The sequence below is a fragment of the Toxorhynchites rutilus genome, chromosome 3 (genome assembly GCF_029784135.1).
Source record: "Toxorhynchites rutilus septentrionalis strain SRP chromosome 3, ASM2978413v1, whole genome shotgun sequence".
NCBI lineage: Eukaryota > Metazoa > Arthropoda > Insecta > Diptera > Culicidae > Toxorhynchites > Toxorhynchites rutilus.
In genome coordinates this window covers 99,774,404-99,801,748 of record NC_073746.1, presented here as the reverse complement: position 1 = coordinate 99,801,748, position 27,345 = coordinate 99,774,404, and the positions used below count along the sequence as shown (strand labels likewise).

General features: G+C 38.4%; 1 protein-coding gene across 1 annotated transcript in view; it reads right to left on the bottom strand.

The window, feature by feature from the left end:
- The window catches only part of LOC129772853 (kinesin-like protein CG14535), a 458,100-nt gene that overhangs the window by 84,102 nt on the left and 346,653 nt on the right, over nt 1-27,345 (bottom strand). The window contains exons 6-7 of the mRNA XM_055776367.1: nt 6,846-7,109; nt 5,183-5,276 (exon numbers count right to left, since the gene is read on the bottom strand). Coding sequence (XP_055632342.1) covers nt 5,183-5,276; nt 6,846-7,109 — 358 coding nt within the window. The remainder of the gene's footprint in view (nt 1-5,182; nt 5,277-6,845; nt 7,110-27,345) is intronic.

Sequence of the window (27,345 nt, the reverse complement as noted above, 5' to 3'; positions counted from 1 at the left end):
ATTTAATGTGATGAAACGCACTCCTATATCTTCTTCTATCTATACAAAAAAAAAGGATTGCCAGATGTGTTGATAAAAGCAGAACTCGAGGAAGGAATTGTCCGATTTAGGGCTGTCTTTATTCTATCATATTTTATGTATAAAACATTTATTCCTAAACGGAGAAACATGTTAGTTGCGAGTGGTTGAAAAATCTTGAACGAGAATTGTGTCTGAAAATAATCATCATTATAAGTTTTGTTAGAAATACTAGGAATTTCATAGTAAAAAGTCAATTCAACGAATAGAAGAACAGTTCTGCGATTGGACCCATTAACTTGCTCATAGTAAGAAAACGAGAATGTTTGAAGGTATTGATAACAAAAAACGGGACTAAGGGCGGGACGAAGTTTGCCGGGTCAGCTAGTCTTCTATATTTCAGATCATCATCATAATCATTGATGATACAAGCAAGCAGCGGTGTCTCTTGTGCTCAATCAAAACAATTTCGTATACGTTGTTGCAGATTGCTAGGTGTCCAGTTTATGAATAGAAGCGAAAACTGCATCGCAAGCCCCACCTTTAATGATACATACAGCCAGTAAGAAATGTATAAAAGTCACGGTCTAGCAGCGAAGAGCATTCAGTATATTTGGAATCTTGAAGCAGTTTACATCACAAACCGAAGGAACCTGAAAGAGAGGCAAAACAACAATTATACGAGCTTTATCGACAGCAGCGGCAAAAGTGTCACATAAGTGATCTTGTCACAACGGATCTCATTGACAAAATTGAATCATTCGTTTTAAGCTGTATATTTTGTTGGGTTCGTCTCCGCTCAATCATCACGTTGAAAAATTTCAACCCAAAAATAATAATAATCACATTTCTGTTTTTTTGTCTGCCGTGTTAAAACATATAGCTTTTAGGAAAAAAATCTAAAAAAACCTCTTTATCTCGAAACTATATAAGCTATGAAAAAGAAGTGTAATATTTTTTTAAAGAAATCTAGTTAATTGGTTTTGATTTTTTATGTAAATAATTTGAATCGGTCCAGTGGTTAAAAAGTTATGAATTTATTAAAAAAATCATTTGTGGAAAGGGGAAAAAATCGAACCATCAGTTAACTTTGGATAACTTTGAAAAATCATCAAAAACTCAAAAACGATGAGAATCACATCTCTGATTTTTGGACATGTTACGTAAAATACCTCAGCTTCAAAAAAAAATCAGAGATCGAAATTATCGCTCGGCTGCGCGATAAATATTCAGTCAATCAATCTAGTTTTCGATGAACCGTGTATTGTTAATATTTTCGTCTCATCCTTTTCACCGAAAATTCTTTTTCAGAGAGAATGAGATGTGGAAAATCTCTATCTCGAAAGTTCAACGAGAATGCTTTTTCGTCTCTCATTTTGTACTGAAAATATGGAGCGAAAAATCAAAGCTAACTTTACCAACATTAGTCTGTTAGAGCAGCGTCCAAACGATCTGCATTTGGACAGCGTCTGAATTGTACAAATATTACTCCGTCTCATGTTCACTTCACGATGAAACCCAATATTTCCGCATGTTTTCAGCTGTACTGAAGAAGTGAAAAACCATTATCGGCATCAAGGAGTCACTGAAAACGAAACCATTTTTCGGCAATCATAACTCACCGAAAAATAAAAATCGGCTTTGCGTTTCTCGCGAGAATCGAAGTGAGCGTATAACATTCTCTCGCCTCCTACATTCTCAGCTATTTTTGCCCGTGGGTGAAAACGGATGTTTTTCGTCTCAAATCGGCGAGCATTTCGATCTCTGAAAAAAATATATTGCACCCTTGGTTCCGAAACCTTGTATTTTTGAAGTAAGTCTTTAGAATCTCAACCAAACAATCTCAAATTTGAAATCTAAATTCAACGATTATGAGATACAAAATATAATAAATTTTTAAGATAAACACATAGCACACTACAAAATTTAAAATAAGATTTGTCTGAAATAATATCATAGATTCCAAACTCAAAACTTGTAATTGAAATTTCCAAAACCAAAATTCTCAATACAATGTCGATAATATAAAGTTTCAAAGTGAAAGATGGAAACATTGAGTCTAAAACCTGGAATCAAAAACTCAAAAGCTCATAATATCAGACTCATTCACACCAAAAGTTTGAAACAGTTATTTTCATCAGAAATCTTAATATGAAACTACCAGGTCCGAAAGAGCTACCCATCGTGCGAAAACCAGAGCCGCCGAAAGGACGATAACGTTACTCCGAATTTTTTCTATGAATGAAACTGTATTTAAGAATTAAGAATTTGCCACAGAGAACGAACATATGGCAAAATCGAACAATGAATCGAAATACGTTTAGTTCATGATTCATAATACGATGTGAATTTTACCTACCGGGAGCAAAATAGATAAACATATGGTTCAATTCTTTGTTGGTCACGGTTGGCTTCCGATATGACCAAAATACCCAATGTATCAAAATATATGTGACTCATGTGTTTGACGTTACGATTAGAAATTGAATATGCGCTTGTACAAAGCCGACTGTGAGCGTACCGGACCAGGGCTCTGCATAGTCATACTCAACTGAGGATAAAGGGCGAACACGAAATTATTGCGACACATTCAACAGGGCATAACTTTTTTACCATTGGGTGAAAATCAACCAAATTTTGCACACTTTCTCATTGATGTGTATTGTCTACATGCTGTCAAACTCGAAGTCGTGTTTTTCGATTCAACGAAAATGGAGGTGAACCAACGCGAGTCGAGAGAACAAATTCTTTCCAAACACCTGGAATTTCCTGACCTGTCGCACCGGCAGTTGGGAAAAATGTTGAACATTCACCATTCAACCGTCTCCAGAGTGTTGAAGCGGTTCCAGGAGCGGTTGACGTTGGACCACGGCAAAGGAGCTGGAAGAAAACCGGGAGCGGAGAACAAAAAGACGGAGGGAAAGGTGAAGCGGATGATTAAAGCAAATCCCAACGTCTCAAGCCGTGATTTGGCTAAAAAGATCGGCATGTGGCAGAGCTACGTCCAGAACGCAAAGAAGAGAGTTGGACTACATACATACAATGTACAGAACTTCCAAAACCGCGATGAGCGGCAACAATCGACGGCTAAAACTCGGGCACGGAAGCTCTACGAGAAGATGCTGACAAAATATGGCTGCTGTGTGATGGACGACGAAACGTATATAAAAGCCGATTTTAAGCAAATTCCGGGGTTGGAGTTTTTCACCGGCAAGAGCAAGTTCGATGTGGACGACAAATTTAAGAAGAAGAAAATGTCGAAGTTCGCCTTCAAATATCTCGTTTGGCAGGCCATCTGCTCTTGCGGACTGAGGAGTGAGCCTTTCGTGACAAAGGGAACAGTAAATGGCGAGATCTACAAGTCTGAGTGCCTCGAGAAGCGCCTTTTTCCGTTCTTGCAGCAGCACGACGAAGCTCCGCTATTTTGGCCAGATTTGACATCATGCCACTATTCTAAAAGTGTCCTGGAGTGGTATGAGGCCAATTCTGTCCATTTTGTTCCAAAGGACATGAACCCGCCAAACTGTCCGGAGCTGCGCCCGGTGGAGCAGTACTGAGCAATAATGAAGCGGGAACTTCGGAAGAGCAAGAATACAGTCAAAGACAAGAAGGACATGTTAAGAAAATGGAAAAAAACTGAGAAACTGGTACCGGATGACACTGTAAAGACTTTGATGGAGGGCATCAAGCGAAAATGCGTTCAATTTTACACTCAAGGCTCACATTTTCTTTTGATTTTTGAAGTAAATATATGTATTAAACTACCCTAAAATTTTGGTTTGATTCTAAACATTATAAGAAAATTGGCATGACATTTTCGGTGTCGCGATAATTTCGTGTTCGCCCTTTAGTCGGCTGACTATCTGACTGACTATATCGGTATTCAGTTAGTAATCAGGGGTAAGACATCAATTGAAAATAGGCTACCCAAAATCAAAATCAATATGGCGTCATTTGTTTGTCAACATATCATTTGCGAGGATTGAAATCACTGACATCACGGAGATAGTAAAAATAAAGAAAAATGCGCTGCTTTATTTCTAACTGCATGAGCGATTTTCATATTTCGGTTTCACCTGGACAACAGTCAGTCGGGCGTTTAGTCGCTATCTCCCTCAACCGACTCGACTATACATTTCATTCTTCCCAGTCAAATTGTCCTCATTGCATTTTGGATTGACTTCCCCCAAAACGAATTCATTCCTCTCTTTCTCTCTCCCATGTACGTGTGCGCGATGTTTGAGTTCAACGTGGTTTGACATATGCTACAGGTGATCTAGATTCTTTTGTATCGTACACAAAAATTACTCACACGTATAAAATAGCGTGCAGTGTGTGTGCGCTATTTTGCCCGCCTAATACTAATACTAACGCGAGGACCTTTATAGCATACTTGATAAATATCTAAGTTCGTTGGTTTGAGTTCACGATGGGTAGAAAATAACCGTCCATTGATGGGGTTACTTCTTTTTTGGATCAGAAATCATGTTTTCCTTCCTTTTTATATGGACGCAAAAATAATATTGCGTACGCGGGTATAAAATTAGTGTCAGGGGGAAATGGAAGTGTGGATTGAAGTCAGTTGAATGAAGAAGCAGATTTGTATTCATTAGTCTAGTCAGTTAAAATAACCACTGACTGGACTAGTTCACCAGTCATCCTCGCTAGTCAACGCTAGTCAATTAATTTTCTAGTCAAATCACTTTTTGTTGGCGGCGACTGCCGAAGCAGCTCTAGTCGAAGCGAAGCTACTGAGAGTAGAGTCGGTCATCATTTTTCACCTTCGAAGATTTCGGGCCCTGGTCACGAACGTTTCAAGCTTGAGTATCGTATGACAAAGCGCACCGTCATTCCCGGTAGCATAAACATCAAACACACTTTCGTTCAAATCGTTTCATTTGTGCTATCTCATCGATTACATTCGATTAATTGTATAGATCTTTAAAACATTCAAAAGAACTTACAAATACATGCGTTATTTTCATTTCACAACTAAAATATTCACTAGGAATATTTTATGTGACAAAACAACGTTTGCCGGGTCAGTTAACTCGATTATATAAATGCATATATAGACTTATTGAAACTGGATCCACAACCAATGTTTGTTATACAAACTATCTTGTAGTAATTCTAAATATCAGAAAGCTTAAAGCATACATACCTGCGCCTGGATATCCCAGCGACAGCAGGCATCCATCGGATCCTTCCAGTACTGCTGGTATCACTTCGGAAAGTGCACTTCCGCAAACGTCTTGCTGTTGATTAGATAGAAAAGAGCCAAACATTACCATTGAATTATGTTTATCTCGAAAATTAATTTTGCAATATGGCGCTGGCGCGTAAAACATAATTACCGGAAACAAGGGCTGGTAAATATGTTGGGCAAACTCCGCTCATAATAACGACTCGATATAGTGAAGCCAAAAGTATCTACCTTTGTGCTATAAACATCGATGCGCCCAGCAGATTGCCATTCCGTATTGAGATCACGTTTTTCATTAGCTAACTTTCAGTCAACCTGTTCCCTCTCTCACCGGTGGCAACCTGCACTTCGTCATGTCTGGTCAGTACATTCGGCCAGGATCGGTATCGCCAGCGACGTTACTACTGGCGATACTATTATTCATCATTATCATACCAAGTCGCTCCCTAATGCCTTCCTTCGCTTTGTCAAAGACCACCACCGGGGCGCTTCACCGGCATACTAATAATCTCTCGCAGTATGTGTCACTATAGCAATATTCACCACCGACAGTGCCGGAAAAGATATTGCTATCCTTATTCCAGCGCTCGTCGTTTTCACTCCGTTCCGGGTTGGGTGCTTCGTTATTAGATTACGCTCTCAAGATTTTATCCGACTCGGAACATTCCACCTTGTGGCACGGGGCGAAGAAGACTCGATGGAAAAGTTTAATCATCCGGAGTCAACAAAAAACACCGATGATCACCTGCCATCCCGCTCCTATCCTTCGCGCATAATTTTGAATCACGAATGCTCCCGTGATTGAAATAACGTCTCGGTGTCACGTTTTAAATTATCAATATTTACTGTCGAAAGTTCAACGAAATCTCACCCATCCAACGGTGCAAAGGAAAATACTTTAATGTACGGCAGGATCAAGATTAAGTGGAGACGGCGAAAATCGATTGCCGGATTAGAAGGTAAACCGCAGAGCAACTCTCGCTCCCTCTGTTTATGCTAATTCCGTTCGCAGGAATGGAAAAGTCGAAAAGTTGCACCGCCCAGACTAGAGGATTATAGGAAGGCGGCCGGCGGGAGAGATGCTCCACTCGTGACCACTCGTCAAATTTACAGTCCATTAAACCCAAGCTGCGTCCACAACCCCGAAATCGCTGAGCGTGTCCTAATGCTAATGAATGGTTGCGATTGCTTTCAATCAATTATTCACCCCGCGCAGGAGCAAACAAAAGGGAACTTTTCCGGTTGTGGATCTGCGAGTGCACACTTCGGTGGTGGTGTTATTTTGGTGGGTGGCCATTGTTGAGACTGGCGATGGCGGAACTACTAGAGACTTTTCCTACTCAAACAATACAGATTGTTTGAGAAAAGCAAAATGAAAACTTCTCCCAAAAGTGCATCGAGCTCAAACATTCGCTCTACTCTTATAACTGACCTCGCTTGATTAACTGATTATCCGAAATATTACACCCGCATCATCCCATAAAGCATTAAAAATCTTCACTTCATCTGGCCGAACTGGGAGCACTAACCGGTCCTACTGGGCCCCTCCTCTCCTCCCAACAACATGAATCCCACGCATAATGAAAGAGAAGAGAAAACCCGGCGGTGGGCGATACGATACCTGCGAGTCCTCGGTCGTAAATAATGCATCAAATGCAAACATTTTCGGCGCCGATACCATTGGGCCTCGTTCCTGAGTTGCCGCACTGCTGCCGGCGAGGTTTGTTTGCGTTTCACACAGCGTCACCTGGCGCTTCTTCTTGTCCACCGTCAGGTAGCTCGGTGGACTCGGTTGCTGTTGCTGGGATTGTGATTGTGGCTCTTCGCCGGCTGCTGGGGCCGACGCTTTCGGAGGGTCATCCGATACCCGGAGCATTACTTTGACCTGGAAGCAAGCACAGAGAGGGAAAAACATGAATACACACACATATGAGAACAGAGGGCGGTTGGAAAACACTCGAATGCGCTCGGTTTGTTCCTGCCAGAGCGGGGGCCATGTTTGCGGACAGATTCTGTGTCGGCCGGTTGATATCTAGTATTTCGCCCCGAAACGACCCTTTTCTGTACAGGTGGGGGTGGGCGAGGAACGGAAAACGGACTCGAATTAAAATGTTATACGATTAATGCAGTCTTGCCGGTTGCCTGTGGACAAACGGATCATCAACTCGGGTTGGGAGCCTGCAGGAAGATTATTTATTCAAGGAGTACCCATTTGGAAAACGAATGGCAGTTATGCGGCCAACAGAACATGGTAGAAGTCGGCTTTGTAATGGAAAATGGGCTCCTTATTCCATATTTATTATCTTTCCGGCATGTGGACAGACGAATATGATTGTAGGAAGGGTTTGTACTATTTCTAGATGCGAGAAGCGCTTTCATTTTGGTAACTTCGTATTCGATGACAACATGGTAAATCGCTAAAACTTGAAACATTGTATACTGACAAAGTCGTCGATTCCTCTTCACCAAATCAAATGTATATTTTCTTACAAAATTTAATACTGATACTACCACTAAGCTACTTAATTCGTTTCATTTCCGCAAGGTGGCTAAACGTCACTGTCATTGTCGGCGACAGCTGATTTTTTGCTGAATCGTAAAGTGTCGGCATCTGTCAACCAAATTTCGTTTACAGTCTTTGAGTTTTGCGCAACAAGTTCAGTTTTTACTGCGTTTTTCGTTGCAAATAAGGCGTCGAGCACAAATACGTAACGCAATTAGGGGAGGGGGAGATGGGTCGAGGGTTCGTTACTTAATGTGACATAGGGGGGAGGGGAGTACCCGTGATCGTTACGTAACAAAATTCCATTTTTATTCCTGAATAAATTCATGCGCCCCTAGCTTCGATTCTGAGACCAAAAGAGGTGTGTTTCCTGAGCCAAGATGATGAAGCACGTGTTGTAATGGGCAGTAAGCAGGCTTGATGCATCTCGAATATTGCGTTACCGAATTGCTACCGAATCATGATTTTGGCATGGCAGGAAAACATAAGCTTATTCCGTCTGTTATCGCAGGATGCAAAATAAAGCTAGGGCACTTAGATCTTGCTAAAGTTGTTCTATGCAGTGTTCCAATATACGTTGCAGTTTGTTCAGGAAAGCACCGTTCTTCGAACGCATTTCCTCATGGGATCGATTTGCAAAGTATGTGCGAGTTGCCTGATTTCGAGATTATTCGGTACCGAAGAATTATCGAGCCAGTAACCATAATTAATGTGGATGGAGGACAAGACGAGAACCCTCGTTTTAAAAAGGTCATTGATATTTTCGATCTATTATTTTAATCAATTGAATTTTGATGCAATATTAGTTGCTACAAATTCTCCAGCACGCAGTGCATTCAACTGAGTTGGATTGTCTCTCTTTTCCGGCAGGTTAAATACTTCCTCGTGATCATGAGGGATCTCACTTGGATAAAAACTCGAAACAAGGCACCCGGAATTGGAAATAAAATATTTTTAGTATGCAGGGGAATCGTTAGCTGATTTGTGAAATAACCTAGTGATCGATGGATATCCCGTCAAAGCAGAATATAGGGGAAGGATGGTAAAGACGGATACCTTAAGTAAACATTGACTTTTTCGTGAACTTCACAAAAAAATATATAGCTATCTCACCACAAATTGATAATCTAGGTCTCTTTTTATAATTAAATTTGTCTTTGAGGCAGAAATTTTGCAAAATGAATGTGTCCGACTTTTAAAAAAAAATAAGATTGAGTCGGGAAAGACGGACACTTGGCGGGAAAGATGGACACTTGGGGTGGGAAAGATGACCACTATCTGAAAATTCAAGTTTATGTACTTGATAAGTTTTGGTGGTCTTCAAATAGGCCTTAAAAATGATCGAACAAAAAGGCTAGACTAAGATCACCTAAAAGGCTTGCAATTTGTATCATTTTTCCATGTCTAAAATAGCTTCCGGCATTCGGAATGACAAATTCGGATTAGCTTTTAAAAACCGCTCTGCTTATTCGTCCATGATATCTGGTTGCACTTGCACGTAGTTAGTGGGCATCTGTCAAACAAAGAAGGAGGAGATAATCAATTTGTTTCAAAAACGATATGTTCGTCTTTAGTCGGTGGAGTGTCCGTCTTACCCGACTTGATTGATATTTTGTTTTCATAAATATTTCTGGAGTAAAAATGATAAAACTTCACCGCTGATTCGATAAATTGGAAGAGGAGTGATGGTAAAACACTCATGTAGCGAATAATACCTCAAAAAATACTCAATAATGGAAACCTTATCTTTTGCAGACGAAAATTTACATCGAGCTGCTCTCTGTAGATTATCTATTGTTTTTATTAATAAACTAGCTGACCCGACCAAAACAGATTTTTTGATTTGAATACTTTCAAACATCCACTTTTTCTTACTAAGTGAACGTTAGTGAGTCCAATCACTGAATTCTTCATTGATTGATTACCCTTTGACCCTTTAGAATTTCCTTTCACTATAAATTGTCTAGTACTTCTACGAAAATTCGTCCTTATAATATAACATTATTTTCAGACACAATTCTCGTTCAAGACTCTTCAAGCATTTGGAAATAACATGTTTCTCCGTTGCATGGAATACATGTTTGATACAGAGAATATTACAAAATAAAGACAGCTCAAATTGAACCATTCCTTCCTCGGGTTTTGCGCTTACCAACACATTTGGCCTTCCATTTTTATTTATAGATATAAGATATGGAAATGCGTTATTTCGCCTGAAAATCCATTTCCACGTACGAACAAAGATCAATTTCGATAGCGCAAACATCGAATGGACTAACAACGCTTAGCTAATTGTAGAACATATGGGAATTCAATTTTCCGATTTTTTTCTCCGCTATATTGATCTACGGAAAGAGACGAATACAACAAAATACGGGAGGTTAAAATCGGACCATCCCTTCTTCGGGTTTTCTGCTTACCAACAGATTTTGCCTTACATTTTTATTTATATAGATATAAGATATGGAAATGCGTTATTTCGCCTGAAAATCCATTTCCACTCACGAACAAAGATCAATTTCGATAGCGCAAACATCGAATGGACTAACAACGCTTATTATGATGTAATTTTCAAACATGTGGAAATTCAATTTTCAGAATTTTCCGACCTTCCTTCAGGATTTTCCGAAATTTTTCCGATTTTTCTCTCCACTATATTGATCTACGGGAAGACACGAATACAACAAAATACAGGAGGCTTAAATCGGACCATCCCTTCTTCGAGTTTTCCGTTTACCAACAGATTTTGCCTTACATTTTTATTTATATAGATTTAACAGAAAGCCAGCTAAGTGTACACAGTTAGTGTCACAGGTATTGATATACTGTATTGCAAGTTTGTATACCATTGAAATTTAAAATAAAAATAATAAAATTTATTAATAATACATGGGTGTCCGTCTTTCCCGACTTTCCCCTATTAAGTCCGCAAACTCCCAAATCGACGAAGCGGAATTAGTACAATATCAAGTCGAGTTGTTTGCTCGTCACGTAAAGACATCCCAAGACCTGTTGCAGGTAGTGAAATGTAACGGCAGGAACTGCCGCATTGAACGAAGGAGTAGTTATGTTTGTGTAAATCAACATCAATTTCTACTAGTTCATGGTCTTCTCAGCTAAACGCCAGATGTTTTGAAAGCACCAATCCCAACAGATGTGAGCATTAATTTTCCATCTCTGTTCGAAATTCTATGAACTTGTCGAAAGTCCAAAAACCTCATTTTTAGCGTTACGTAATTTGTGCACGACGCCTATGCAAAATTTGCGGGGAGTTTTGATTTTCCGTTTCCATAGGAAGAAAAGTGCAATTGAAGCGCATCGAATACTAGCAAAGCTTACGATTACTCTACACCATCGGATACAATTTGTAGGGAAAGCAATGGATGATCTGAAAGTGATGAATTCAGTGTTGAAGACAAAAAGCGTACGGGTCAATCGAAAAAGTTTGAAGACGAAGAAAAAGAGACACTCGATCTCGATCAAGATTCATATCAAACGTAAAAAGAGTTTGCAGAATCATTGAGAGTCATTCGACAAGCTATTTCGGAACAACTCAAAGCCGCTGGATACAGTCAAAGGTAGGGAAAATACCGGAAAACCTGTTTTTGTTGTTTTTTTTTGTGCAGTTTTCCGTTGTTGTGCGGTTTTTTTCGTGCGATTTTTTGTGCGGAACATGAAAGTAGCACATTTGACGAAGTAATCGTCCATTTAGTGTTTTTCGATGGTTTATATGCATTTCAGAGCGGAAAAAGCATATATGCGTCCAAATTATCCACTTCTCAAATCATTCCCATCCTTCCATCAAATGCTCTAAGTTGTGCATGACATGAATACTAACAGAAACAAGTTTTTTTTTATTAAATCGTTACATAAGTTTAAAGGAGCCAAACTCCTATCTGTATAGTTACAACTATATATAAACATTTTTCATTAATTCTAATGTTAATGAAGTAGAGAACCGATTACTCGCGGTTTGCTAGAGTTTAGAAGGGTGACATTTTTTTCAGGAAAAGGATGGGATATAAGGATATGTTGACAATGTCCACACTCACATTCGCATAGAAACAAGTTTCGACATGCAATTAAAAAACAGAACACAGCCACGCGCAACCGAAAAGGCAAACCGTCCCATCGCAAAGCAGAGAAAGAAATGGAAATTGAACGGAAATTTGAGTTATTTTCTTGGGGTAAACTTTCTTTATGCGGTCTCTATCTACCGCATTAAAAACCTTATTTTCCAAATTGTGTGCCGAAAACCATTTTTTAAAGCTACTGGTGATGTTTCGCACGATTTTTTTATGCGATTTTCTTTTGTGAGGTCCCTATCCCCCGCACAAAAAAAGGTTTGCCTGTATGTCGTGTCATTTCGTGTCAACTCGATTGGCAGTGAAACGTTGTGGGTTTTTTAAGCAACTTTACATCCTTGAAATATTAAAAAAAGAATAAGACTACTTTTAGAAAAGTGCAAGAAAAAATTTCTTGATATTTTACAAATAGTTATAATTTAAAAACAAAAAATTATTATAATAAACAAAAGTTATAATTCAAAAATTCTGATCAAAGGATGAAATGTAGGAAATTGTTGAATTGAAATCGAAAAAAAAATATTTTAAAAATTAAAGCTCATTTTTCTCCAAAACATATTTTTTTAAACTCTCAAAAAAATATGAATAGCTCTTACAATTTACAGCAAGTCTGCCATACAACGCAGGAGGGGGGCACTTTTACAGGGGAAATTTTTTTCTAACAACAGCTTTTTCATGTTTTCTTTGAAAAAAATTCAACTGATCCTAATTTTGTTTAATGTCAAGATAGCGATATAGTGTATTCGACAAAGTTTTGAATCTGATTAAAATAGGAACATTTGTCGAGGACGTCAACTCTGTATATTTTGTAGTTATTGCAATATAAGGCATTTTTGTATAAAGACTCCTGAAAAAAAATATTTCACTCGTAACAAGCCATCCAGAATCACAATTTTAATTATCCTGTGTCCAATTTAAATTACGACTGGGTTTTTAAAAGAGCATATTCAAAATCATTGATCTTTCTTCCAAAAACTTGTAACTGAAAATCCAAATGTCTTATTAAAATATGATGTTGGAAAATGAAACTGTTATAAAATCATACTCAAAAAATTAATATAATATTAAAAACTGTTCTATCTAAAAACTGTTCTATCTAAAACATCCTCCCATCGAAATTTTTTAAAATATTTTTATTGGAATCCTTCCAATTTAACAAAGTTTGACGTACAGTGATTCCGTGTCGGACTCACCAAAATGAAGATATGATTTTTTTTCTAAATTCATAAATTTCCAATACTTTTGGATATTGCAAACATTTAAGAAAAGTAACTTGAAAAATAGAATCTACATGCGATTCAACATAAAAACAGGAAGTGGATTATATCTATGGTACAACCGCAAGGGTGACGTAGGACTATCGTTGATTTAGAGATTATTTGTTTGAAGTTGAATCTAAATCCATTCTGAATGAATGAATAAATGAATATTTGGGGGACTTCGAAAACGAGAGCGTTACGTTGGAGGCACAAGGTTTTATGCATCCAATATAGGATACGAAAAACCTTGTTCTGAAGAATAATCTTCAGAAACTTTCCTGCTAACTGCACTTGATTGACAAATCACAAACCCAAATGTATTATCTGGATATTTTATGGATAGAAAACATTAAAATAAACTCTTTCGCTTGAATGTAATTTTCAATTCTAAGGGAAACTGGCAGGTTATTTTCCAGCAACGATTAGATATTAACACATTTTCCTCGATACTGGAAGCCCACCAGTGGTTAATGCTAATTCGATAACCATCTGTTAATAGCACTTGATTGAAACATATTTGGTCACAGTGTTACATGGATAGAAAACATTAAAATAAACTCTTTCACATGAATGTAATTTTAAATTCCCAGAGGAACTGGCAGATAATTTTCCGGATCTTCCTCGATGCTGAATGACATCCAAATGGAAAGAATTCCGCGCGTGTATGTGTGTGTGTGTAGCGGCTGCTTCGAGATCTTCCCGGGGAATCGTTTGTGGCATCACTCTCCTCCTGATGGATTCCCTTCTGGCCTAAGGTGCACAAACAGGCTCTTGGTGACACCGTTCATCCGCGCTTTCATGATAAACGAAGAGCTTCACCACAACAGCGACAACATGCTCCAATCGCTGTTCAATTAGAACTGAGTGGATTTCCGAGCGGCGCTCGCTTATATACCGATTGGTGATTTCAATAGCCTGTTTTGAAAGCAATTTTAAGACTATTGAAACAAGTTTTTGGATCAAAAAGTAACAACTATAGAACGCGTAGACATTTTATCTTTCGAATGAAGTGTCTATCATACAATTTCGTTCAGTTGTTTAGGAGCTATTAACGCTCAAAATCTCGGTCTCCGGCGTAACGCTTTCGTTTTCGAAACTTTGATTTTACACCCCGGTATAGAAATGAAAGACGTAGTCCTACGTCAAAAATTAGATATAACGTTTCATCCTATGACTAACCGTTCAATATTATTTTTCCTAAATAGTTCATTGATTTTCCGAGAACATTGTACATCATCATATTTTAACTAAACATCTGGATTATCAGTTACGAGTTTTTTTTTAAGAAAGATCAATGATTTTGAATACGCTCTTATATAGAACCAGTCGTAATTTGAATTGGTCATATGAAAACTGTGATTTCGGGTAGCTTATATCATAAGTACCAAGTATCAAAAAAAAATTGGAGAGGATCGGGTGAGCGGTTGACTGATTTGACGTGGATTGCTCAAATGCAAAGCGGAAGAGAATTGTTATAAATGGTATTTGTGGCATTCATTCTTCAGCCAGCGGAGCAGTTTTAAGGACACGAAATTGCTTCGGAGGTTGAGTTGTGAACGAAAGATGTCAAACCGCATTACTCTATTTTTTTTTGTTCTTAAATTAATGTTGAAACTCGATGGAACGATACTTGAATTTTTTTATCCCGTTTGTTTATTTATTAGACTTAGTAGCATTTTAGCTGTAACAGAGCCGGGGTTTTAATGTACAAATGTTTATGTTTCTATAAATGGTAAATTACACAGTAGTAGTAGCCATTTAGGCGTTAGGTTTTCTGTTCCTTTACATTATGGTAAATTACACAGTAGTAGCCATTAAGGCGTAATGGTATTCTTTCTGTTCTTCCATTGTTTAGCAGACCGAACAGCGGAGACAGTTGATATTAATCATTGTTGGGTTATTTATAGAACAGCAGCCCGATGTTTCTTGCAGAGCAGTGCAGTTGTATGGATGAATCGATCTTTGTTCCACCGTAGTTCGATCTCCATGGCTGATGATGGTTGCGTGGACGTAGTTATTCTATAACAACACAAAAATGGTCAATTGAGGGTACTGAGTTCGAACTCACAATCGATCGCTTAGTAAGCGAACGCGTAATCAAGTGGAGACGAAGGACCCCCTCTTGATGATACTTTGTGGAAAGTGTTTGTGTATTATTTTACGCTTAGTCAAATGTTGAAATTGGTGATGATTGAACAAATATATAATTACCTATAGCTAAAGTGTGTGTGTCAGCAGCGTAAAAGCGATAGCCACTGATTATAATCTACTAGAAGAAGAATGAAGTTTACGATGTAATTTCAGTGCGGAACGTATTCAAAATAGTGTACTGTTCACGCGATGGCAACAATGAATCATTAATCACGATTCAACCATCTTTCTCTATTTCCACAAAATCACGCAAGTTCATTCTTGAAGTTCTACAACGTTCGTTTCCGTCGGCAATAATTTCGTATTTCTAAATTAACAATGCGATCGTGGCGTGGACACCACTCTTCTGATGCTCACTATATTCCAAAGTCACTAATATCGTGGAAAGCACATTCACAAGAACAAGGACTTAGTGTGTATAAGTGAGAATGCTATACGTGGCACATCGTGTACCCTTAGAGACATGGTTCATCTCTATTAGTTTTTACGCGATTTATCCAATCTTCATCAGGATTAACTCACTGTATACATTCGGTAAACTCGCCTATTACTCAAAGATACTCACAAAGGAGAAAAAGAGACAAAAATGAAAATGAAAAAAAGGTATATACACCCAAAATTAATGTTTAGCACATGAGCGTAAAACTAACAGAAAATACGCTACTTCCCGATACTATAATATATATGCTATTTCAGTATAAGATCATTTTGAGCGAGCGAAACAGAATACACATTTCAAATAAGCTTAATACGTGCTTTTACGTATAGTTTGCCAAAAACACGAGAGACAAAAAAGTCCAGACGAGATGGATATGAATCTCCTTTATGATCTCCTTTCTACTCGAAAAAAGAATTGTTGGGAAAATTACATTTGCATTCTTTTAATTGTTCAGAATCCGTACATTTAACTTCTTTGATACTCCAAATGGTGACCCTGGTAAAGCCGTTTCTTATATGTACTTGTATCCTTCAAACTGTTTGTAAGAGTTGAAGTGGTAGAAGAATGCAGAAACATTAATGATTAATGCTGTACATTCTTAATAGTCAACTATTGAAAAAAAATATAGATATTCCAACATATACACTATAAACTCAACTCTCTGACTATCATATTAGGTTAGGGAAAAAGAAATCCATTAGTATTGGGGGAAATTTAAAATGTTTATAATATGCTTCGGATTGTCCGATTTGAGTCAAATATGAATCGTTTTGTTGTTAAATTTGTTGCCATTCTAAAGGTAGCTTCATAATGCCTCTCCTAATCGCCTTGTTTTCCTTGTTCCTTATTGGAGAAAAACTCTAGCAATAGTTTTTTTTTCAATCTTTGCTTGGTACCAGGTTTGGCCTATATGGTGGACACATTGAAACATCCCGATCCCGGAACACAACACCTCCTCTGTTGGCCAACTCTGGACGTTTCTAGTCAATCGCTAGTTTCAAACGGTCCATTTATTTACTGTAGAGATCTCAATTTAATGTATTGCACTAAAACGATGAAATAATAAAATAAAAAAGTTATTAAAAATTTAAAACAAAATTAAAAAATGGCACATATTTTACTGTTACATTTTTGGCACCATTAACACCATTCGCCATTTAAGCGGTCTTGCTTGTATTTTCGCCTTTATAAAAAAAAAGTTTAAAATGCATCGATTTTTTTCTTTGTAGGCTTCCATTGCTAACACCCTGTAATTCACAACTGAATGGAACATACAAAAATCAGCGAAAGTTTTTTTTTATTGTGGAATGTCGCCTTTGTAACGAGCCTAAACTTGAGATTGAAATTGTATTATCGATATTACGCGATATATCGACAGTCTTCCATGTTTCACAAAAAACACTGCGTCCGGAATAAACATGTCCACGCTGCTGTTCACAGTTTTGTGTTTGAGTACAAACATGATTTTTTCGTACCTATGTTAGAAAATGTGACATGTTTGTATTCGTGGTATGTTTGGACATACGATGTTTAATCCCAATGTTTCACATGATGTTCGAACATGGTGTACAGTTTCTCTTGCATTTTCACCTCAAGCACCGGCAGTGCGCAGAGTAGAAGAAGCGAATCGGACACCACACCACCACCACTCAACGCGTGGTGTGTTGGTATGTTGACATGGAAAAAAATGCTTTCCTTTCATGACAATGGATGCTGCGTCTAAAATATTGGGCAAATAAAATAAACCTCTTTTTCTGTTCTGAACAAAATAAACATCGATTGAAATGAGAGTTTTTCACATTTGATATCATTATTTAGTGCACGCATCAATTTATATATTGAATACATGTAACATTCGCTATTATTAGCTATTTGAACAAGTACTAAAATTGAATTATTCAGCAGTGACATGTTAGGCGTGACGCTAACCACTCGACCACGGGAGCAACAATTTTGGCTGGATCTTTGAATACAAATGGCCAATACTGCTTGTTCGCGACGATCGCGACCCGAGCTACAAAACGAGCGGAGAATAGGAGAAGAAAGGATGATGCAATCGCATGCACACATAGCATATGTAGTGCAGTGTAAGTGTAGCTTTTAGTTTTTTCCTTCATTTAGTTTGTGATAACATCGAGAAATTAATGGTGTGTTTAAGCCGCTGAAATTTCTCTGCTGGTTCTGCTGTGTGTCGCTGAAGGTTGCATCTAAAACTAATTTTTGGGTATTTATTTTTTTGGTCAGCATTTGTACGACGTCGCCCGTTATGCAGTCGGCTCCCCAGACATTAATTGCCAACATGCACGCAAAAAAAATAGAAAGCTTCTTTCTATTCAGAGAGTGTTTTCTTTGAACGAAACCAAGGATTATTTAATCAGACTTGCAAAATGTGCATGAACGATCTATAAACTTTTACTTAGTCGCGGCAATACATACACACACTCTTTACAGATGCACGGGCCGAAGGTTGTGCAGTCCACTGATGATTCAACAAAAGCCAAAGGTTGTACCGCTCATGACAACTCTACACGAGCTGATGATTGCGCCGGCTAGTGATCATTCTATCCTGGATTCCTCGAGTCGAAAAAGACGCATCACGCTAGATATGGGGTGCAGACAAGGGGGGCGTTGCTGATTAACGGTCAGCTGCATCCCAATAGGAAGTATCCCATGACGGGCACACGTACAGAGCACTGAAGACTGCAACATCCCAATTATGAGAACACTTGTAATACTAACCTCGAGCCAACCGCGAGTAATCGGTTTCATATTACTAACATAGCATACATACATACATAAGCAAACATTGTCAAACTATTGAACTCCCGGCCCCGTTAGGCTGACGCCATTTGAGCCTTAATAAAAATATATATTTTGGTGCATGAACTCATAGCCTCTTAGTTCGTGCAATTTTTGAAATGCGAACTAAATTTCAAGTTCGTTTCTGTGAAAAAGTATTCTACGAAGAAATGTTTTGGGATGAATAATTTCTTTCCGTATATGAAAAGAAACGAAACGAAAGCAATGAATACTGCGACATCGGGTGATATGTTTGTACATGATGTTCTTGAATTATAAACATCGTGTTTGTTTTCAAATGTTTATGTTTGTGTATCATTGTTCGTGTTTGGGATAGACATTCAACACTAGCGAAAATCATGTTCGAATTCAAACAAGAACATGGAATATTCACATCGCGTGGACATGTGTAAGTGTTTTTCGGAAGACTGTATATCGATAGTGGATTTTTTTTCCCAACCTAATATATCTTTGGAGTGAAGCCAAATTTATGGTAATCAACTCCATTCATCTGTGTTACATTTCAATTAAAAATGTTATGCTTCTAAAAAACATCATGTGTATTATCCTTAAATGAAAAAAAATATAAAAGTCCATGCCCAAGCGCACGAACGGAAGTTTAACGTAGGACTGTGATTGTTCGGAGAAGTTGTTTTTGATTTTAGTTATTTTAATAATTCGGGAATTAGTAAATTTAACTTATTTAATATTCCAAATGGAAAATAGCCGTTTGTTTCATAGATTGGCATTCTTCAAACGGGCTGTAAGAGTTGAAGTGGTAGCAATATTCTGGAATCACTACGAAAACAAAGCTGCATAATGGTGGTATTGTATTGTATTGAATTATAAATACTATAAACTCTGTGCTGCTTAATATTGGGTTGGGGAAAAAGAAATGTCGTATATTGTCAATATATGGCAGCACTTAAACATATCTTGTGTTGTACTTATCGCATCGAGTCATACTATACGGCTATTTAAAGACGACAATCTTTAAATAGCCGTTAATAATGTTTATCGAGACTGAAAAGGACAATTGTGATTGTCCTTTTCAGTCTCGAGTGATAGAGCGTCAAAGATGGAGTCCACCAAGCAAGAAATTCGCCATAGCTTACGTTTTCACTACCTGCGAGGTAAAATTGCAACGAAGGCGGCCGAAAAAATTCATGTCGTTTATGGACCCGATACTGTAACGATTCGCACAGCACAGCGTTGGTTTGATCGATTTCGGTCTGGTGTAGTGACTGTCGAAGATACACCCCGTACTGGTAGGCCAATCGTCGTGTAAACCGATAAAATCGTTGAAGTAGACCTGCATGTGAGCACTCGCTCGATAGGCCAGGAACTGGGTATAGACCATAAAACCGTTTGGAACCAAAAAAAATCTGGATGTATGGGTGCCACACGAGTTGACGCAAAAAAATCTTTTAGACCGAATCAACGCCTGCAATGCACTGCTGAAACGGAACGAACTCGACCCATTTTTGAAGAAAATAGTGACTGGTGATGAAAAGTGAATCACGTACGACAACCTAAAGCGAAAAAAGTCGTGGTCGGAGCGCGGTGAGCCGGCCCAAACCATCGCCAGGAAGGTTTTGCTGTGTGTTTGGTGGGATTGGAAGGGAATCATCCACTATGAGCTACTCAACTATGGTCAGACCCTCAACACATTTTTGATGACCCGCCAGAAGCTACGGGAGCTCGGATGGGATGTCCTATTGCGCCCACCGTATAGTCCGGACCTGGCATTTGTGCCCAATAACTTTTGAGACCACGAACATTTTGACAATGAATTCGTATTAAATTGGTGATCAACAATCGGGAATAAAATTTTGTGTAGCAAATGGAAATTGTAGTTTCAAAACGTTCAGAGTGTTGCAAAAACTTTCTAATGGCATATGATTGGTATAATTAAAAAAATTGCTACAAAAATTCAACTTTTCTTCTGTCTGTATGATTTTTAATAGATTTTCATCACAAGACTAACCGTCTTTGAGTTGGAGTGTTTAAGTGATAAACCGTTCTGAATTTTTGAAAAATCTGAAAAGCGAAAGGAAAGAGAAAGGGAAAGGGAAAGGGAAAGGGAAAGGGAAAGGGAAAGGGAAAGGGAAAGGGAAAGGGAAAGGGAAAGGGAAAGGGAAAGGGAAAGGGAAAGGGAAAGGGAAAGGGAAAGGGAAAGGGAAAGGGAAAGGGAAAGGGAAAGGGAAAGGGAAAGGGAAAGGGAAAGGGAAAGGGAAAGGGAAAGGGAAAGGGAAAGGGAAAGGGAAAGGGAAAGGGAAAGGGAAAGGGAAAGGGAAAGGGAAAGGGAAAGGGAAAGGGAAAGGGAAAGGGAAAGGGAAAGGGAAAGGGAAAGGGAAAGGGAAAGGGAAAGGGAAAGGGAAAGGGAAAGGGAAAGGGAAAGGGAAAGGGAAAGGGAAAGGGAAAGGGAAAGGGAAAGGGAAAGGGAAAGGGAAAGGGAAAGGGAAAGGGAAAGGGAAAGGGAAAGGGAAAGGGAAAGGGAAAGGGAAAGGGAAAGGGAAAGGGAAAGGGAAAGGGAAAGGGAAAGGGAAAGGGAAAGGGAAAGGGAAAGGGAAAGGGAAAGGGAAAGGGAAAGGGAAAGGGAAAGGGAAAGGGAAAGGGAAAGGGAAAGGGAAAGGGAAAGGGAAAGGGAAAGGGAAAGGGAAAGGGAAAGGGAAAGGGAAAGGGAAAGGGAAAGGGAAAGGGAAAGGGAAAGGGAAAGGGAAAGGGAAAGGGAAAGGGAAAGGGAAAGGGAAAGGGAAAGGGAAAGGGAAAGGGAAAGGGAAAGGGAAAGGGAAAGGGAAAGGGAAAGGGAAAGGGAAAGGGAAAGGGAAAGGGAAAGGGAAAGGGAAAGGGAAAGGGAAAGGGAAAGGGAAAGGGAAAGGGAAAGGGAAAGGGAAAGGGAAAGGGAAAGGGAAAGGGAAAGGGAAAGGGAAAGGGAAAGGGAAAGGGAAAGGGAAAGGGAAAGGGAAAGGGAAAGGGAAAGGGAAAGGGAAAGGGAAAGGGAAAGGGAAAGGGAAAGGGAAAGGGAAAGGGAAAGGGAAAGGGAAAGGGAAAGGGAAACAGAAAGGGAAAGGGAAAGGGAGTGGTTAACGCCCACCGCTCAACGCTCAAAAGTTCAGATATTCCATGAATTAAAAATGACGTAACGCTCTCCCATTAAGCTGAAAAGGGTTCAAACTCAAGAACGTTTAGCTTTGAACCAAAACTTATCAAAAATCATAAAACGAAGCCAAGGTTAGAAAATCGTAAAACGCGTCATTCGAACGTGAGCGTAAAGAGATCAAAGATTTGCTAAGGGCTGAAGGTTAAAAATTAAAATATTTACGGTTTTCTTTGATTATCTCTGTGTGGTCGATTCTGAGCTCCTTATGAGAAACTTTCGCGATGTTTTTCATCGAAAACTATTAGATTTACTCATGGAATACATATGGGTTATGTTTTCGCACTGTCTTACACCGCCATGATTTTTCGTAAATTTTCGACCAAAAGGTCAACAAAAATTATTAATATTTTCCAAAATCAACAATTTTACAAGTTTGAAATGCATAGCAAACAACTTTTTTGAGCTTTGGCTCAACAATTTTCTAATTTATGTCAGTTGAGCGACATCATCCATATCGCTCTTCGCATAATAATTGAACTGTACGCTACTTACAATTTCATCGCCAGACACTCGAGATGTTTCCTATCGAGACAGCATATTTCAATAACCCTCCGCCACAGCAAATTGTATCCCGAAAAATCGACATGCCAAAGTACACCGTAACATGATACCCATCGAGCTCTCCCCTTTTTGCCATGACCCATCGAACGCCTAGCCAAAAGGTTAATGTCGTGGCAGTCATTGCATGATCGAACGGTATTTTTCACACCGTTTAGCAGACTCCCTCCGATGTGTGGTAGTGTATGTACACGGCCTCGAAGCAACTGCACGCAAACAGTAACGAGGGATGATCCTAATAGATAACCAAGAAACGAACCACTGCAATATTGATTAATCCAATAAGGACTTGCCAGACTTGGCAGCCGAACGACTCGCACAGAGCCCTCTGTGTACGAGCGTAAGCTGATAGAGATAGATTGATCTATCCACACATAATTAACTTAATTCAATTAGGATTGTGGCATTGCTGGTTTTCCTCGAACGCTCTATCATGTTCTCCCTTCCGCTCTGCTCGGATGCTCACAGCTCCCGACACTCCGGAGACCGGAGCCATTCCTCGGTCAATCCGTCGATGAGTGCTGGGGCTGCCCGTTGTGTTGGGAAAAAAACTGAAAATTTGAACACAGTTTCTTACATCGATAGGGATTCCTTTGAAGCACTGGAAGCATACAATGTTTCGTTCCCCTAGATGTTTTGTATATGTATGTAGAAGTCGACACGGAGAGGGTGTCCCTAAAATCACTTCTCTCTAATTAAGAGTCGGCAGTTATTGATTATTTTTTCCCTCAGCCATCGAGGGCGAGGCAAAGTGGAACTATGTGTCTAATTGAATTCAAATGCGTAATTTGGAAAAATAATTTGATAATCTCCGACCAGACGGCCACCGGAGGAGGTGTCTGCATATCTGTAATAACATTTTCACTCTGCCGGTTAGTGTCGGTATTGGATAATGTAATAATCACATTCATGGAGGTCGAACCCACACGGGGCTAATGAGGGTGATGAGCAACTTGATGACAGAAAGGGAGAAGAAGGATTGACCGCAAAATAAGATCAGAGAGATGGGAGAGTTGAAGGGTTCAATGGGTTGGAAAAACTGGATTGGTTCCACATTATCAACATATAGGAAGCTTAAAGTAAATGATGTTTTATTTCCGATGAAAAAAAGGGTCTCGAACGAACACTGGCAGCCGTCATGAAACCAGGTCAAAAGTCGTTCTCCTTTCCTAACCTTTCTTCACGCTCAGTAATACATGATAAGCCATATAGCAGTCGCTAACCCTGAGCCGCCCCCTTTTGACGCCCTGCTGCAGGCCAGACTTGGCCATTTTCTGCTTTCGTTATAGCGTGATTAGGGCAATTACGTTTATGCTTTATGATTATTATTTTATAAATACCACCTGACTGGCGTGGACCGAGCATCGCCAATCGGGTGGAATTGGCGGTCCTTCGGGTTGACTTTCGTGAGTTCTGTGTATGTTTTGGGAAAGTTATGTAGGCTGTGTTTTCTTTTTGGGGCTGTTTTTTTCGGAGGTAGGCTTGGCAAACGAAACAACAAACAAAGGAAAAACTTGTTCAACTCTAGTAAAACAAAAGCCGGAAGCGGAAACGTCAGCCTTAGTTAGAGAAGGGTGCCGTGGTGGAGTTTCGCATACTTTTTTGATGGCTGGTTCTGGTGCTGGAATGTTTATTGGACGAATATTTATTACAGGTCGTAAGGCAGTATTTTAAGGACGTGTTTACACACGATCCGAGCTGCAATTTGTTGCTGATTTTATGACACTTTCATGACACAGTGCCAACGGATACCTTCATTAGCGAAATGTTCAAAGTTGTGAGTTAATAGTGTCGGTAGAAATGCTGTAATTAATGAAACTGATAACGTATATCGTCGCTTTTCACGACAATGTATCACACTACGACGACATGTGTTTACATTTGTTTGTCGTAAGTTTGCTAAGCGAATTGAGGATTGCTTCAGTTAAAATTTGTGCGAACTGCTAATTTTTCCATTCAGTGGTATAAGTTGGAATATCAATTTTTAACACCCTCAACGATAACTCGACGTGATCAGGAAGAATATAATTCGGATGGATTTTACGAATGACAGATGCATTGGAAGTTATTGATAATAATTAGATAAAAACCCAGGACTCTCGGAATACTTTCCATATTATTTTAGTCATATGGTCACCTGTACTATCACATAAGCGAATCAATCAGGAAGTCCAGTTTTCGATCAGTTTTTGTAGTAACGGATGCCGTAGATCTATGATGAATTGACGAATGCTGTCTTCTAGAGCATCAATCATCTGCGGTGTTGGCGGTGTTGTTTAAAGGTTTCACATAGCTCCGCTAAAACGGTTTAAAGGTGATGAATAATATGATCTTCAAGGCCGATGTACTGATCCATTACGTTAAACTATTCGTTCGCCAAACATCGAATCAATTTTATATATTGTATGAATCAATTGTAGCACGTATGGAGTGGCATGTTGCACCGTCTTGTTGAAAGCTCCTCCACATGATGGACACTCAATTGTGGTACAAAAAAGTCAGTGATTTAGGTCATGTAGCGCTCAAAATCAACATTTACATTCTGGCCAGCAGTATTTTCGAAAAATTATCGGCCAATAATTCCACATAAAACGTTCCATGTTCATAAAAGCGCACCAAGCGTTGCCACGTCTCGATTTGAACCATGATTTTCTTAAGTATTTGCACATGTCAAAAAGTGTTACTAATTTGAAGTTCCTCTGTGAAAATACCAATTATATGGACATGCGATTACCAAAGTTAGACAGAAACTTCGCCTGTCGAGGTTCAATCTATATACTATTCGTATGTCGCAGTGAAACTTACCACATTTCGGTTTTATTATAATAATTCTAACAAATATGATGTTCTTTCACAATGAGAAATAATCGTTTGAACTTATTAAACATATTCTCGGCATTGAAAAGCTAATCCATACTATTTAGTAGCAAGAATGCGTAGGTTTTGAACAACTGTGTTCAGGTAAACTGCTAACAGGCTACCAATAGTCAAATGCGTCGAATTTTCAATTATCCCATTCATTCCATCCTTTTTCTGCTTCTTCCAATCGGTATATTAATCATATTTTTTTTCTTTATAAAAGATATTTTCAACCGAAGGCTGGTTCATCTCTGATCGAAGTTACAATGGTTCAAGGGTCTTTTTTGTAATTTTGTCACATGTTTATTTAATTAGAATATATCCCCATAGCCATAATGCTGTATATTTGATATTTAATATGAAAACGCAACATTCCACAAATAATATAAACAGAAAAAATCTTTTTGATATCGATAACTCGAAACACAAAAAAAAAACCTGTTTGAAATGTTTGATATACTTCACCTAGGAGGACACGCAGTGCTTGGGGTGCAGTGCAGTATTTTCCATAAAAAAATATACCTTTCAAATGCTTTCAATCCAAAGGTAATGCTTTTCTAAAACGGCATAATTCGGGAAAATCGCATAAAAGACAAATTTGAAGACCACTCTTATTCATAATGGTGCACCTTGAGCGTGGAGTCTGAATATGCACCTAATTGTGGTGGAAAAAAAATAAATACGAAAAGTAGTTATTCTTGATGGAAGCCGTGAACATAAAAAAAAAATTAAATATTGATCGGAAGGATCATAGCAAGCATTGTACTGGAAGCAACATCTGAAGGGGTTGAGATTGATTAGAGCAAACCCAGAGCTGTCGGATTATGATATCACCATGAATTTGATGCCAAAGCACCGTAAGACGGACTCGTAGTTTTCTACAAGACTAAACAATATAACCATCAGTCAGCGATTAGTTTTTCTAGCTGAATTATAGTTTACAAGTTTTCCACAAGTGCAATTCTTTCATGAGTTTAGAGGTTCATAAACAAATGCAAAAAAAAAATATATATATTTATATATATATATATATATATATATATATATATATATATATATATATATATACATATATATATATATATATATATATATATATATATATATATATATATATATATATATATATATATATATATATATATATATATATATATATATATATATATATATATAATATATATATATATATATATAAATATATATATATATATATATATATATATATATATATATAAATATATATATATATATAAATATATATATATATATATATATATATATATATATATATAAGTTACGGCCCATTCTGGCCCTACACAAATCGAGACAACCCAATCGATAAACACCGTCAGCAAAATCGCCCGCGAAACATCGCAGTCCGACGCACCATCAAATTCCAGCGGCGACCTGGATATTATCGCGGCGTCAACAACTCAGCCACGCGTGCACACAACCGCCGAAGTAAGCAGAACACATCCGGTCAACAACAAACAAATTTGCGGAAGCAGCAGAACATCAGGAGCACCATTCCATTTTTAATTGAATAAAGAAATCAGTTTCAATCAGACGACCGAATCGAATCGACGCATTTTTAAAAACTCTAAAAAGAAAGTCCCGGTCGTTTTTGGCGCAGTCGGTAGGATGCGCTAAGTGTTTTTTTTTTTTTTTTTTTCTCTCCGTAGTGATCAAGATACTCGTAGTAACCTGTGCGCGAACTATCATATTTAGGACTAAACTAAGTGATAGAACAAACATAGTGAAGTATAATCAGAATCTGTGCATGAACTATCATATTTAGGACCAAACTAAGTGATAGAACAAACATAGTGAATTATAATCAAAATCTGTGCATGAACTGTCATATTTAGGACCGAACTAAGTGATAGAACAAACACAGTGCTAACAACGAATTCACCGAAAAAAAAAAAAAAAAAGAAACCAGGCGCATCCCCCCCCCACATCATCCGAGAAGATCCTCCCTTGCGGTTTACGAGCGGAGCTGAGGTGAGTGGCAATTCTACTATTAAAACTAAAAGAAACATTATCCCCTTTTAAAATAAATAAAATAACAAATACTATTAAAAAAAAAAAAAAAAAAAAAAAAAAAAAAAAAAAAATGAACCCCACAGAAACTAACAATACCAACATTCCTGAAGAGGAATTAATTCAGTCCACCGTTGACATGTTCAACAGGGCTGAAAAAGTGCTAAAGGCGATGCAAACGCCTCAAGCCATAAAGGAACTGCCTTGTTTTGACGGTAACCCCGTCAAACTACACGCGTTCATTAGAGCGGTTGAAAAT